General features: G+C 40.3%; 1 protein-coding gene across 1 annotated transcript in view; it reads right to left on the bottom strand.

The window, feature by feature from the left end:
* Window positions 1-16,073, bottom strand: part of LOC126390103 (FERM and PDZ domain-containing protein 1) — a 69,090-nt gene that overhangs the window by 20,824 nt on the left and 32,193 nt on the right. Inside the window, exons 3-7 of the mRNA XM_050044232.1 lie at window positions 11,512-11,634; window positions 10,145-10,308; window positions 5,104-5,206; window positions 4,931-4,976; window positions 3,407-3,511 (exon numbers count right to left, since the gene is read on the bottom strand). Coding sequence (XP_049900189.1) covers window positions 3,407-3,511; window positions 4,931-4,976; window positions 5,104-5,206; window positions 10,145-10,308; window positions 11,512-11,630 — 537 coding nt within the window. The 5' untranslated portion in view covers window positions 11,631-11,634. The remainder of the gene's footprint in view (window positions 1-3,406; window positions 3,512-4,930; window positions 4,977-5,103; window positions 5,207-10,144; window positions 10,309-11,511; window positions 11,635-16,073) is intronic.

Below are 16,073 nucleotides of genomic sequence, written 5' to 3'. Positions count from 1 at the left end.
ATTGTAAAAATAGGTCTGAAAAACCTCCGATCAAACGGTAAAACTAAGCAGTGCTGATAATATATGAACCAAGATTCTGTTTATGCATGGCCTATTTCTTGCCAGCAGTGTTTTTAGAATATATTTTTGCTTACTGTTTACCTGCAATACAAGATTGTTTGTTTCCTGCCAGCCACCATATTGTTTCTTGCGTCAAACGGACGAGCTCACTTTATGTCACCCACCAGCAGGTGCATTTATTTGTCCAGTGCAGCTCAGTACATTTTGGTAGTTGTAGGTTTTCTACCTCTCTCAAAAGCAAATGCCAAAGTGCTATTTTTCTGTTTTCTCTGGTCGTGCAGCACCAGTTTCACAAATATGTGCATCTTTGTTCTGCAGAGACAGCCCAGTTTTATGAAAAGACTATCTTTCCAGCAGCTAGATACTTCTTTAACGTTAGACTCAAATAACACACCTTGTTTGATCAAACACCTAGGGGTGTGTAGATTTTCAAATTTTAATCAAATTTCCAGAATATTGGGAAAAAAAATCTTTTTAATTTGCTAACATTATACAAATGTCAGGAGTTGTGTAATGGAGATAAACAGCTGGTGATGTTAATTTGTCAGTTGTGTCATTGAAAAAAGAAGAAGAAGAAGGTACAATGAGATGATACCATTAAAGAGTGTCAGTCAAAGCTCAAATGGTTGAAAACTATGTCAAAAACAGGATGGAAATATCACATTTCTGTTTGTTTCATGTAATAATTTGAGGAAGGTCACATTTTCTTCTCTGCTACACATAGATCTGCTGCTATTTTTAGTCTCGTCTGTGAAGATTCAGAGGGCGTGTAAGTCACATGCTTTGCATGGATGTTTCCATTGTCACATTTTGCTATTGTATCACTATTTGCTTTGATCCATGCACACATTTTTCCACATAAGCCAAGCATGAAAACATTTTTGTGTTTTTTGTTATTGAATTTACTGCAATTCCTCTTTCTGCGATTAAAGTTCACATGAAAACAAATAGATGGAAATGCACCAAATGGCATGTGTATCAGTTCTATTGATATGTAATTGGATACAGTTTACAGGCAGTTCTGCTTTTACACCTAAAAAATTATTGTAATTTTAAATTAGCCAAATTAACAAAGTAAAATAGCTGCACACATTATAAAATATTTACACAGAAGAGAAATTAACCATGTCTCACTTTCATCTCTAGTCACAGAGCATTTCCTTCCATCATAACCTCTGGCTTGTTTCTGTCTGCCCAGCGTGTTCACTGGGGTGAGTCATCTTTCCCCACCTCATCCATGTTCTCTTATTATTTTAGAAAGTGCTGTTCTGTATTGACACTGTGATGTAATGCAACATTAATGTTTGTACATTTTGAAGTTCAAATGGAGAGCTTTCAAATTTTAGATAACCCCTCCCTTGTCGTCCTCCCATTTTCCTATTTGTCTTGTTTCCTCTCCATTTTAATGATAACACACACACACACACAAACACACATACTGTATGTCTCTCCCTAATCTGATGCTTATTGTCCTGTAATCATAGACATGAGAACTGGAGGATGAGGCAGATATTGATCGGTGTTTTCTCTGTGATTAGTAATGGGCACTCAAGCCTCTGTGGTCCTCCTCATCCAGCTAATTTCACATCCGCTGGCAGGATGGGAACTCTTACCAACCACAACAAGGCTTATGAGAGAAAAACTGCATACAGTATGGAAAAATACTGACCAATTACAAAACATCACTATTCGTCATTATACAAAGGTACAAATGGCAATAATAAATCCCACTTTAAAGCACTGACTATTATATCAAACACGCTAACAAATTAAAATTAAGGTTCCCTCAAGTATGGTGGCCCTCAACCTACATACAAGAGTGCAAATACAATGACTGCAAATTGCACATTACTTGCCACTCTGAATATCCCAGAGCATAATACTGTCAGACCCTCTCTTTGCTTCCATGCTCAGACAAGTGGCTACTCGTTTGTGGTTCCACCAGCACTTTCGCCACATACTCTCACTGTCTGGCATGTCTCCCACTCATTACTCCGGACACTCCTTCAGAATTGGAGCTGCTAACTCTGCCTCCTTCGATGTCATCCCATAACACCTCATAGAATCATGCGCCATTGGACCTTTCAAGCCTATCAATCTTGCATCCATCCAGATCTCATAGATCTTAGATTCTCTCAATCTTGTCTTAAGTAACTGGAAGTTTTGATGGTCTGTCCTGCCCAGGTGCTACAGCGGATTCCCTACCAAAGCTTCCCCACATCGCAGACATCCAGCAGAAGAACTACAAGCAATTTTAAGGCCTCACACAACAACCACTTTTCAATAGCAAATTCTTTAATTACACACAGTTGATGGTGTGGTACTTGCTAGAGAAAAAAAACACTTCAAAGTAATGTCAGACTGTTTCTGCTGCTGAAATTAAACTAGTTAATGACTGATGAGGTCTATCTGAGCAAAATGTTGCATTTAAAATAACGGGATCCAATTAACAGTGTGTGGATTATTTTTCTCACACAAAACATCTTCTTATTTCCAGTTATCATCACACAGGTGTCTACAGACCTATAAAGATATATTTGTCTTATATTTCATATAATATGTTTCCATTGATCTGATTGTTCAGTGGTTTGGGTGTTGGCAGGTTTGTGGTCTGATCCTCTGAAGTTAACCTGCTCTGGAGCAGGTGAGCTGTTCAGCATAAGTTACCACAGTAGATTCATCCTGGTAAAAATTGAACCAGCTTTGTAGAAGTGAAAACCCAGGGTTAACCCTGAAGTTACAGTACCTCGCTAACCTAAAGTATTGTTGCGTAGCACAGGCCTCTGGGCCTCTGTACTGTGAGTTTTTTTTGCAAACAAAGAAAAGCTATGTTTATGTTCCACCACTCAGAAGACAACGCCGTGGTGTAAACGAGTTCACTTTTATTATTCACTGGCAGGAGAGGTAAAACATGCAAGTCACGATGCAGCACCGGGTAGACACACACACACAAAACTAACAACAACGTCTAACAACTGAAAACTTCTGCTCTTCTTCTACTTGACATGGCAGTCATTAACCACACACAGTTTCACTCTGCCGCCCTGCTGGCAAAACCAATTATAACTACTTAAACAAAAGAACTAGAAATAAGTGCCTACTACTGAATGAAATGTCAGCTAAAAATAACAGGGAATCCACTATATGTGTATATATATAGTATATATATATATCTATATATATGTATATATAAAATTATCATTTTCAGGTGCTACATTTACATTCCTTCCTTAAAATGCATTGTGTGTATCCTGGGTAAAAATTTCCACAGTACCCGAAGATACAAGGTTTCAGGTTCAAGTTATTAGGGTTGAGGGTGCAGAATAACTACATTCCATGTTCTCACCTGAGAGTGTCCATTGACCTCCACCTCCTCAGCAAAGTGAACTTTCACAGGGTTGGACCTGAGCTTGGCCCTCTTCTCTGGTGTGATGAATGATGACTTTGGGCCCTGGGAGGAACACAAATCAATAAATCAGGTATTCATAGTTTTTTTTTTTTTTTAAATAATTAAATGAGGGCTGAATGTGGTACAGGTATATTTTCAGCTAAGCACAGGGAAGTGGTACATATGAAGAAATTATAAGATACACAGCCTGTTGATTTTGCATGTATGCATACAGATTTTTCACCAAACACATTTTAATTTTAATAGGTTCATAATACTATATAATACTATATACCCTGACATGTTGAATTCGAATGCATTTCATTTGATAGGGACAATACAATTTAATATAGTTCCATTACACAGCATGAAACTCATGTGCTGCACAGAGAGTTTATGGCACATTCTTGAATCAGCTTATTTCTAAAAACAAGTTGAAATTGTAACAAGTCCTACAGAATCCTAAGCAATGTGTGGGAAGGGTGTGCACACTGGAGGCTGGATAGCACTGAATGTTGCAGAAAGGTGGACATGATTCTGATACACAGATAGGTACATCCATTTTTTTTTTAAATGCATTAATGTAGTGACAGTAATACTATTTCACTTTACAAGTCTATCAAGGGATATATATTTAGAAGAGATCCATTATGCATTCATATTAATCATAGGTACGGGTGCTCAGTAACAGAGATAAGCACATTGTTGCCCTTACTACTGCAAAACCAGTTATTGCTGGATTGAAAGCACCACAGGAAACTGTCAAACAATCCTCCTGCTCTCATACCACTCTCTGATGATAATAAAAATCTTAATTGCCTTGGTTCAGAATTCTTTTGATGTTTTGTTTCCATCAACGAGCCTGACAGATGAATATTTTCTGGGAAATGATAATAATTCCTCAAAGCTCAATAATGATTTCTTGAAGGAACTTTGAGCTATGAATCAGAGGGTAAAGATGCTTCCATCAGCAGAGCAGATGATGAGCAGCCATTTATTTACCCATCTACTTTACCTTAGTGCAAACACACGTCAGCATCACAGATTGAGATCCATAACCTAAACACACACACACATATACTGTAGACTGAGCGATCATGATAGAGTGTGTATCTAACTGAGTCTGTGGGGGCACTTTCTGAGGGTGTAACATGTTGTCATTGTTAACACTGATGTAGTGGTGGGAATTTGGGGATGGCAGGCCTGTTAGCAATGAGGCTTGACCGCAAGACCCCATATGTTGATTAATGGGTTTGTTGACAAAAGTATTTTGAAATCCCATGTGCATAGAGACACAACACATCTATGGCAAGCATGTGTACACATACATGCCTGTGTGTTCATTTTTAGACAAGGAAATGGTTGAAGTTTATTTACAATACAGCTGGAACATCCATTAAATGTCTTAAGGTGTAAATGTACATTTCTGCAGTTTGTGTGTGTGTGTGTGTGTGTGTGGTTAGTTAGATACAGTAGACTCACCAGCATCGTTCTGAGGACAGTCATTGTCAGCGTATCTTGACACTCCCTGAAAAACAAAGGGTGGCTGGGAAGGTTAGACCACATGTGCATAGCTTAATTTTAAACACCACTTTGTGATGTGTATACTGATAATCATGCATGTGCATGTGTGTCTGTGAGCTGCTGGTGTAGACCTGATTATCTCAGCAGCTTGCTCCGGGGTCAGGTCTTCGACAGCGATGTTATTGATCTTCACAAGCTGGTCGCCAGGGACGAGACGACCATCTGCAGGACCACCTGGACACACAAAACGTCCTTGTGTTGTCATGCCTGAGGGTGTTCAGTTGGCCTGCATTCATACTGCAACTGGGCTTGATGACAGGCAGTAGTTTGTATTCTGGTGATCTCCTTTCATCTCACACTGATGCATAATTTTTCACCCACCTCTCCAAACCTCACCATCCCATTGCAGGGATACCAGCAATCTGGGAAATATCTAACAACTGTGTATCTCTTTGCCTCATTCAGCATTCTTACACCTTCCTCAACTCTATCAGTGTTTAACACCAATGTCACCTCCATCTATTGTCCCTATAGGTCAGTATGCAACATTAAATGGATGCTGTAGGAATTGCTTCAGGTCACTGTATAAGGAGATGAATGGAAGAAAAGCCTTGGCAAAGCCTGCACTGTTACATTAAGTCTTAAAGTGATAGTTTGGATTTGAAGTGGGGTTGTATGGGGTTTTTATTCAAAGTCAGTGTATCACATACAGAAGAAGTCAGTCTGTGTGCCCCCAGTTTGGAAAAGCAGGCTCGACTCCAACACAGAAGCTCAGAAATCTACTGCTAATACCACGTGTTTTTAGCCCCATAATTAATACCAGTTTAAGTGTACACTATATCGGGGCGTCGGTGGCTTAGTGGTAGAGCAGGCGCCCCATGTACAAGGCTGTTGCCGCGGTGGCCCGGGTTCGACTCCAGCCTGTGGCCCTTTGCTGCATGTCACTCCCTCTCTCTCCCTTTCACACTTGCTGTCCTGTCCATTAAAGGCTTAAAAGCCCCAAAAAATATCTTAAAAAAAAAGTGTACATTATATTGAGATTATTTTCACTGCTTTACCTTTCCATCAGACAGCCCATTCCAACAAAAAGCCGTTAACAACTACAGTTCCCCATCTATGCGCTGGTCAAAGCCACCAGACTCCATTGACAAAAACAGTAATTTTAGCATGCTGGTAACAGTAGCTGCTGGTCTACCACTGCTTCGGTCAGTTAGTTTGTGTCATCGTGTGGCTTTGGTGAATCTGAACTAACCCAAAGTCACACTAAAACACAAACAAACTTACTGATTGAGGCAAGGGTAGACCAGCAGCTCCTGTCTACAGTGATGTTAAATCCCAGTTTTTCTCAATGGAGTCTGGCATTGACGAGAGCACTATAATGGCTTCATGTTCCAGCTGGAAATCACTGTCTGACATGAATGTAAAGCCGTGAAAATATTCTAAATATAGCATACACGTAAACTGATATTGTGTTTTTAGTTGGGGCTTTTTTAGGTGGCTACAATACATTTTGTTGTTGACCCCTCCACAGTGGTACATTGCTTAGCTCCCATGTTGAAGTCCAGCCCATTTCTCCAAACTGGGGGCGTGATGACTGACATCGACTGTATGTAACATACTGTCTATGGATAAAAACCCCATACAACCCCACTTAAAAAATCTGAACAATCCCTTTAACTTCCTAGCATTGATTTTGTAAACCATCACCTCCATTGGGAGTGCATTAATGGTCAGAATAAACAAGAAAAATAATTAAAGTGAGAAAAACCTATTTCAAACTTCATATACAAACCAACTGAACCAACCGAGATGAGTTTCACAATATTAGACAGAGGTATGGCAAATTATGTTGCCAATGCTTTCAGCCAACCTGCTAAATATTGGGAAGATTTCACTTTAAAGAGCTACTGATAGTTCTAATCCCAGGTTTGCTTTTTATTTACGCCTAACTTAACAAGATGCTTTCTTTTCTTATCTAAAACGTGATTTTATTAAACACGTTTCCTTTCTTTCTTTCTTTCTTTCTTTCTTTCTTTCTTTCTTTCTTTCATTACATTTAATATCCTGGGAGACAGCTTGTAATTCCATTTGTGTCCACCATAACAAAGGCATGAACAGTGTTGACCTGAGTTTCCACCATACAAATGCTGAGGAAAGCTGGAATTTAAAGCAATCTGAAATATGTAGCATAGCAAAAACTGTGGCTCTCACTACAGACAGAATACATAAATTCCTGTAGGCAAGTACAAATGTTGCACCTTAAACTGTGTGCAATCTATGGATACTGCGTAAAGGAAGATAATAGTTTCTCATAAACAAAGAAATTCATCACCCCTATCACTGTGTCCACCGACCACTCCCTGCCAACACTTTCCCATCATCAACAGCATCTTTAGCATGTCTTTGTCTTAACAGCATCAGATAACCCTCGAATACTGAGTGATTCAAATGTGATACAAGTTATTACTTGTTACATCCAAAATGAACTTAGACAATTGCAGGTGACAGCAGTAGCTCTTAAATTCTAAAATAAAGGATTCATATTTCACTGTCAAGATGCTGCAACGTGTGCCAGAGTCACAGAGAGAGAGGTAAAACTGAGCCAAGTCATAACAGGACAACTGGAGACATTAGCAACAGTGTGTGTGTCTGTGTGTGTGTGTGTGTGTGTGTGCGTGTCTGGGGGGGCGGGGGAGCAGATGGTGACAGAGCGGACTTGAGCCAGACAGGAGAAAGCGAGGTAATCTGCCCCTGAACCTCAGGGGTTTCAGATCCTGGCGGCTCCGCATCTCAGCAGTAAACTGTACTTCCGTGTACAAATATAAGCCAAACATAATATGCAAATGCGTTTAATGATTTTTAAGTAATTGCTTCATTGTTTGTCAGATAAGAATAATAAAATAGGTTCTTATATAGCCATATTTTTCACAGTACAGTATTTTTTACAATAAGTATTTGTTTTAGCATGCACTGGATCTTTGTAAGTTACACAGACAATTCTGAATTCAGATTTCCTACCTGCTTTTTTTTTTTTAAGCTGTTGCAGTATTGTTTGTATTGTTATTTGTAAGTTTTTAGAAAAAGGGTTTGGTTGTGCAGTTTGCCTTTATTGATAGCCTACATTTGGCAAAAAAAATAATAAAAATTTCTGAATCCAAAAACTGAAAACAGGGTAGCTACCCAACAAACGGATATTCAAATAGTCATGTGCCCCCCACTTTTCAGGGTGTCATTTTGGTTTTGGAACTGGGAAAAAAATGTATATCTCTTTCCAAAGTATCCAGGTAATGAGTATCAATAATACTATTTAATAATATTTAGCTCCAAACCCAGAAAACCACCCTGAAAAGACGAGAAGAAAAGAAGAAACAATTGAATGAAAGTCTATGGAGAACAGCTGACTCTTGTCAGAGCTGGCCGATGCTATGCTATGATTGGCATGAGACTAAACCAAACCATGAGACAAACCAGTGTCATTTAACAGAATTTCAGTAACCTTTGAATGATTAATCATGTGTAGTACAATAACTGCCAGGTTAGGAAACATTTAAGCATGCTCGTACCACCACCATAAAACCTCAAAAGGATCCTCCTTGGGTGTCTTGAACTCAATGTATGCTGTTACCTCATCCTCAAACTTCAAACTTTCACTGCTGGAGTACTCCACATCGGTGATGAATGTGACGTCAGGGTCAAAGGTTTCACTTGTGTCAAAACAAAAATGAACTGCATTAATAATAAACAATAATAATTTAAAAAAAAATTGATTTTTGTTATCATCTGCTGCTTTCGGGGTGTAGTTCATTTTTACCCATGCCTGTACTCGTAAATTAATATATTATATGTTCAAGCCATGTTATATATATATTTTTTTTTCCTTTTTTCTCTTTTTTTTAACTCGTTACACAGCTTTTTGCAGGTTAGCCATCTGGTACCTAACCCGGTGCAGGACTCTGTTCCCTGGCACACCTCCAGCTGTAGGCTTTGCATATCTCACCTTTGCTGTGACCCAGATAACACCACTAACCCCTATCTTACCCACCTATTACATTACAGAAAGTGTGTGAAGCATTTGATTGGAAGAGGTTCTTGGGGACAGCACACAGCCTGGAGAGGAAGTGCTACCTGAGAGCTTTTATCATGGCAAAAAGTCCCTCTACTTGAAAATCTCCACCTCTGTTGTGTCTCCTTATTAAAGTGAGGATGCCCCCTCCCCCAACACACACACACACACACACACACACACACACACACACACACACAGACAAACACACATACACACACCATGTAAACCCACTGTTCAAACACACACACACATCGGTGCACCGATTTTTTTGCGATTTTGTGTGCCGCAGTATGAGCATACAGTCCCTTGGAGTTCCCACTTTTTACAGCTGGTCCTGTACACTGGCCAGAGGCCTGCAGTGATCTGGCAGAGTTCCACTGTTACATTTGCTGGGGAGACATGCTTTATGCAAAATAAGAGACAATAGGGAGAAAGGGATGGAAAAAAGCCCTGTTCCTGTAGGGACAGAATATATTAGGTAGTGTACCAACAACATCCTCAGGTATGTCCTGCATATCTGTCAGTATAGCCATAACCCACCCATGGGTGGGACAGATCATTCCCTGGCCAAGCTATGTAGACTTGACACTTTCAAAGTGAACAGTAGCCGCTGTGCCTGTTGGGCAGGGGATACTGACAAAGCAGACCAAAACACTGCATAGCTTGGCAATGGACTCTGGCACGTAGAATGTGATCTCCAGGGGAAACAGAGCCTGAGCTGGTGTTGGGGAGAATGAGAGGTTCCAACCACACATAGCTGGGCTCACCTAAACATGCAGTGTCAGCTATGAAACCAAACTCCCTTTTACTGAGAAATATTGTATTTCTTCTACTCATTATTTGTCCAGGGTGAGAAGCGCTGCATTGCTTTTAGGGACAAGGGTTACATATCTGTGTATAGAAGAAAAATGTATGAACACAGCAACATTTGTAGTATCAGTTCCATTCAAAGTTCAGAGACCAGCTTCATAACTGCTCCCTCAGAAGAGGCAGACTTAGCTGCCATAACTAATTCATATTTTGTCTGTACTAGTTTAAGACCTTTTTGTTAATGCTGCTTTGCTTTTTCTCTCCTCCGTGTTTCCATTTCATAAGTCATGCCATACCTGGGGTGACCTCCTGCACCAGGATGGGGTTCTGGGAAGACAGAGTGAGGCCATGAGAGTTGAGATTTGGGTCCCGCTGGATCTGAACAATGAAGCGGAAGGGGTAATTCCTTTGATCAGAGCCACTGCACTCTGCTGGCTTCCCATCCACTGCAACCCGGTCTCTGGAGAGGAGCAAGTGGACATAAATTAAAGGAAAAAAATAAAATAAAATAGAATTACCGCCTCATGGTGATATGCCTCTGCTTACTAGCCAGGTTGCATTCACAGTTTACATCCACGTCAGTCCAAACACATATGTAGCCATGACAGTATACAACGTTTCAAATATGAATGTTGCTACAAAGAAGCTACAAATTCTAAAATGTGGATGCTTCACAGTCATCTTCCCTCAACAATAAAGACGATCTACACAATCAGCACAGTTTCAAGATGGACACCCAAGATTAGTGTCACCAATTCAGTATCTGACCAAATGTCTCCTCTTCTGTTCCTGAGATATGACACTGAATAATGGTCAGAAGTGTTTTTGCAGAACATTATGATGTCACAGTGAAGGTGACCTTTGAACTTTTGGATAGAAAATGTCATCACCTCATCATTTTATCCCATAACACATTTGTGTGAATTTTTGTCAGAAAAGGCAAAATTCCCCCCCAAAAAAAGAACTAGCGTATGATTTTTTTTTTCAGCCAAAAACACGTTTTGTGAGGTCACAGTGACCATGACCTTCGACTAATCAGATCATTGACAAATCCAAGTGAATGTTTGTGGGAAGTAAAAGAAATTCTGTCATGGTTTTCTTGAGTTATCCATTTCACAAGATTAAGACAGGTGAGGTCAAAGTGACTTTGACCTTGAACCTTGGACCACCAAAATCTAATCAGCTCATCTTTGAATCCAAGTGGCGGTTTACGCCGAATTTGAAGAAATTCCCTAATGGAGTTCTTGAGATATTGCGTTTATGAGAACAGGCAGGACAGATGGACAAAGTGACGGATGGACGTATGGACACCCGAAAAGATAATGCCTCCGGCCACAATTGTTGCCAAAGTGGAGGCATAAAACTTTAGAATCTTACCTTGTGTAATTTTTGCATTTCTGCTCTGTCAGTGTGGTCAATTTTGTAGTGACAAATTCTTAATCGTGTATAATATAAGAATAAGGGGAGAAAGCGTAAATACAACAGAAGGTATCAAAATACAGCAGCAATTATTTGTTATTTGATGGACAAAACTGCAGTAATGCAGCTAAAGGATTTCCAATGATCTCCATATTTTCATACAGGCCCCTTCCTCAGTCAAAGACCTAAAGGTCAGAAGACATGGAGAATTAATCTTTAAAATAAGACAAAAACAGAGGTTTACCTGCTCAGAGAGTGAGACCTGCTGCCCAGGTCCCGGGATCGTCTCAGCCATCGTCCCACCACCTGCTCCACCCGACTAGTTCTACGGGAAGGCGAGCGGCTCCTGTCCTGCACCTCCATTTACCTACCGGGGGAAAGGTCAAAGGAGTCACACATACAGTATAACTGGTTCAATGGCTTGACATTATTGACAAAATGTAGGTGGAATGTGATGAAACATTAAGTGCAGAATTCCAACCAGGAAATATCAACTTCCAGGGCTGGAAAATGAAGCCAACCCAAAATGCCGGCACAGTCCCTCTAATGGCCACTTAAGGCTGGCTCCAGAAGCTAGTCATCATCGCCACAGTGTAAAAGTCTGATCCACCCCTCTCTCCTTCATAGCTCCACCCTCTTATTCAAATAACGTCACTTCTGGCTCCAAATATCTAAGATGGTGATGGCCAAAATGCCGAACTTGAGGTTCTAAAATGGAGTCAGCTACGTCCCTTATTACACACAGTTTATGGGAAATATAAGCACGTCAATCAGGAGGCAGAGAGTCCAGGTGCTAAACTTTCATCAATATCAGATATCCAATGCATTCTTATCCCAGTTTCAAATATTGCAGCTTTTTCACATCTACATTTGACCCGGTAGGTATCCTGCTGCATCTGTTGTTGATGTTTCAGGACACAGTGTCAATTTACACTTACATGCACTGTGTCTGTTAAAAATACACTTCCATTTTCACAGAAAATGTACAGTTTCTGCTTGTTAGATGCACACATTCTTTTTCAAAATAAACTTACAACATCAGTATAACACCTTGATTTATGTTTTTTAGATATAGGAAACAAAAGCATGTGATTAGGTTTAGAAAAACCCCCATCATGATTTGGCTCAATATTCACATGGAAAGCAAAGAGCGGGCTCCTGGGTAAAAGTCCGGGGTTTGCTGGACCCACGTAATATAATGAGCTGTAAAGTCTGTACTTTACAGCTCATTATATTACGTTTTTGCCGGCGGCACTCAAACTGGTGGCATATCATACCACTGTGAAAGGTGCCTTTTTGCATCAGTGTCTGAATGCGAAATCAGTGACAAAGCAGCAGTATTTGATGAGTTGGGAATGAAAATGGTTGAGATTTCCAGACTGATGAAAAGCTAGTGTTTTCTGTACATTTAAAAAAAACGTATAAATATAATGGGAGAAAGTGAAGACTGTTTTAATCAGTGTTTTCACAAGACTGTAAAATCCAACTCCATCAAATTTTTACAATCAGAATGCTAGATGCAAGTTAATCTCAGGAGTGCAAAAGCCTGCAGTGCTTCAGAGACACAGCAGACACACACACACACACACACACACACACACACACACACACACACACACAGTGTGGCTTGGCAGTGGGACTTCTGTGTATTCGACATGGGATGAAGCCAACAATGATGTCACTTGTGACTTCAGGCAGCCTAATAGGCTCTTAGCCTGAGTTATGAGCCAATTCCCTGCATGTTGCATTCAAGCCTCAGTAACATCAAAATCAATAATTCCTAATGATCAATAACAGTGGTGTCTCTTTTAAATGGGTCCCTGTTCTGTTTGCTGTGAAGCAGGTGGTTGTCAGAAATGGCTGCTGACAGGCTGTGGTGGTTGGTGAGCTGGATGTAATGGACATGGGTCATGTCTGCTGTCTGTGGGGTGTAGTCAGGCTAATACATGGACCTGTAGCTGTGAGTTAATGGGTCTTTGGAACCTTGCAATATTCTAGGTAATGCTGGATCAGTTTACAGGCACACACACACAAAGGCCTAAAGACATTTATGGTGGCCTTACGGGCAAGATATACTTGAAAATGGACTGAGATGGTTTTATTTGGCGATGTAACTATTATTATTGATTAATCTGACTTTTATCTTCTCCATTAATCATTCTGTCTAGAAAATGTTGGTGAAAAGTATGCAAATGTGCATTATAATTATTCAGAGCCCAAGGTGACGTATTCATATTGCTTGGTTTGTACATCCAGTCATCCAAAACCCAAAGATATCCAATTCACGATCATAAGTGACAAGGAAAAACATCAAATTGTCACAACAGATTTGGTCTTTAAAAATGACATGAAATAATGAATTAGTGCTTTAATTTTTTTGTCAATCAACTGATTGATTAATAAATTAATTATTAGAGCCCATATATAAATCTACGCAGTTAAAAAAATTGGGCTACATGGCAGTTTAAACCCTTCCGAAAATCGACATATGACAATATTTACATCATGTGGCCTTTTGGACCTACACAATTGCGTGAGCGTCATTAGATTACTCTAACTAAATTACAAATGGCTTGAACAAACGTTGCTTTAAACACACCAAATATGCTTGCACATGTAAATGTTTCTTTTATAGTAAGGATCACTCACACAGAACAATGCTGTTTGATCTTAAATTAGTTTAGTGAGCTTTATTGTTTTGCTACGTAAACTAGCACAGGCTCGTCAGAGGGTCCAAACATTAGCAAGCAGGGCTGCATGATATGAAAAAAAAAAAAAAAAAAGCGCATTAAGATTATTTTTAAATATATTGCAATTGGAATATGAGTTGTGATTTTGATTTGGATGCTGGGGTCTGTACCAAACAAGCATGTTACCTTGTGTCTCGAATAGGACTTTTAGGCCTGGGCATCTGTGTAGCACTACATAGTTTAATTTATAATGTTATGTTGTGACATAACATATTTCACCGTTGGATATTGCACTTGACCATATTGTAATTTCAATAATATTTCGATTAACTGTGCATTGTCAGCAAACATAACCTTCTTCCCCGTCTGATGACTGAGCCAGTCAGACAAAGACTCAGTCATTAGCTGTTACCCAATACCCCCTTCACATCATCAAAGGGTGAATCTACTAGACTGTGACTGGGAAACCGATACTCATATACTCATATACTCATGAGCGTTAATGTAGAATCACCTTACTCTGAATGACAGATGGAAAAGCATATAAGCAGTGAATGAATAAGTGAACAGATGAATGAATTATCTACAACAATCAAGTAGGACTAACAGTTTGTGTATTCATACCAAACCATCCTGAGGCCTGTACTATGAAGCCAGTTCAACTTACCAAGAATATCTTCTTGATATCTGATTTGACTAACCCTAACAGTGGCCGTCTGGATAATTGGTACTACAAAGCTGGTTATCAAACAGGGCCCTGTTTCCAAGAGCCTTCATAGTCCTACGTGCATCGTAAGTTGTATCTTAAGGTCTCCCTTAAGCTTACGGGCTGTTTCCCAGAGTCTCCTTAGTGAAGATATATCTTCTGAAAGGTATATCTTAAGAAGGGCGGTCTGAACCACTCGTAAGCTGTCCCTTAGTGATGCGCTTGGTTCATCCTGTCACAATTTTAGCTTTATTAGGCCAAAATTATGCTTTTTAGATGGACAGTTGCAGTATAATTCACATCTAAACTCCTTGAACAAATGACATCATTAGTTTCAAATTAACTTAATGAAAAATAATAATGAATATTGAAAAATTAGAAATATATAGGTTTATTTATTTATTCATTCATTCATTCATTCATTCATTTAATTGCGCTAACTAACTGAGGATATGTTTTTTCTGACAAGGCTACAGGCTGTACCCCAGGGCTCGACAGTGCGAGCGTTTCACTCGCATTTGCGACTAAAAATAGGTGTGTGCAAACTGTAAAAAATATTTAGGGGCACGTGTGCATAAAAAAATCAGCCGAAGCAGCCTATATTTTTGTCAATAAAAAAATATGATAATCTAACCGCAAATGTTGGAGGAACTCCAGCAGCCTTCCCTCTTCTCTCTTCCCCGTGTGACACGGTTATGGGCGGTTTTCCAAGCTACTGTCGGCACAATGAATATAAGTCCCACTGTCGGCAGTGTGGAAATAAGTCAAAGTGTGGAGGAGATGGACCGGGTTAAGCGGCGGATCTCTGGGGAAGCCTGCTCCGTTCTCCCCGGTGCGCGATGCCAAGGGTAGCGGTGCCGCTTTGTCAGGTGTTGCTGCCCTCTCCATAGACAAACAATGGGACAGCCAGCGCAAAGCAGTTTTACAGCTGATCATGTGTAGAGGCCTTAGGGACCGTTCGCCACGGTACCGCTGCTGGGCAGGGTGGTAATAAAGCCCTTTTCACACAGAGCGCGCAAAGCGCAGACCTCCGCCGACGAACCCATTCATTGTGTATGTACTACCGTGGCGCAAGAGCGCACCGCTCTGCCGCCGAGCTGAGCAGCGAGTGAGTGTCTGTGCGCCGCCAGCCTGCGCTCGAATTGAAATTTTTTTAATTTCACCGCAACGCGCTGTGACGACACCTCGGCGCCGCGTATCCAATAGCAGAGAAGAGCCTGAAGTAGACCCGGAAGCGGTCACCATGGAGCTGTAGCTCCTGAACGAGCCTGTACTCCAAATCCTGTCCTCTGCGCCCTACCCCGCGGTGGGCGCCGCGAAAGCTCTGTGTGAAAGAGGCTTAAGTCCTGCAGAGTTTCAGAGGACCTGGAGAATGTTTTAGGATAGTAATAACATTATATAAGATAATCA

This window comes from Epinephelus moara, chromosome 5, assembly GCF_006386435.1.
Source record: "Epinephelus moara isolate mb chromosome 5, YSFRI_EMoa_1.0, whole genome shotgun sequence".
NCBI lineage: Eukaryota > Metazoa > Chordata > Actinopteri > Perciformes > Serranidae > Epinephelus > Epinephelus moara.
Note: the sequence above shows the minus strand (reverse complement) of the source record. Positions and strands in the feature narration are given on the sequence as shown.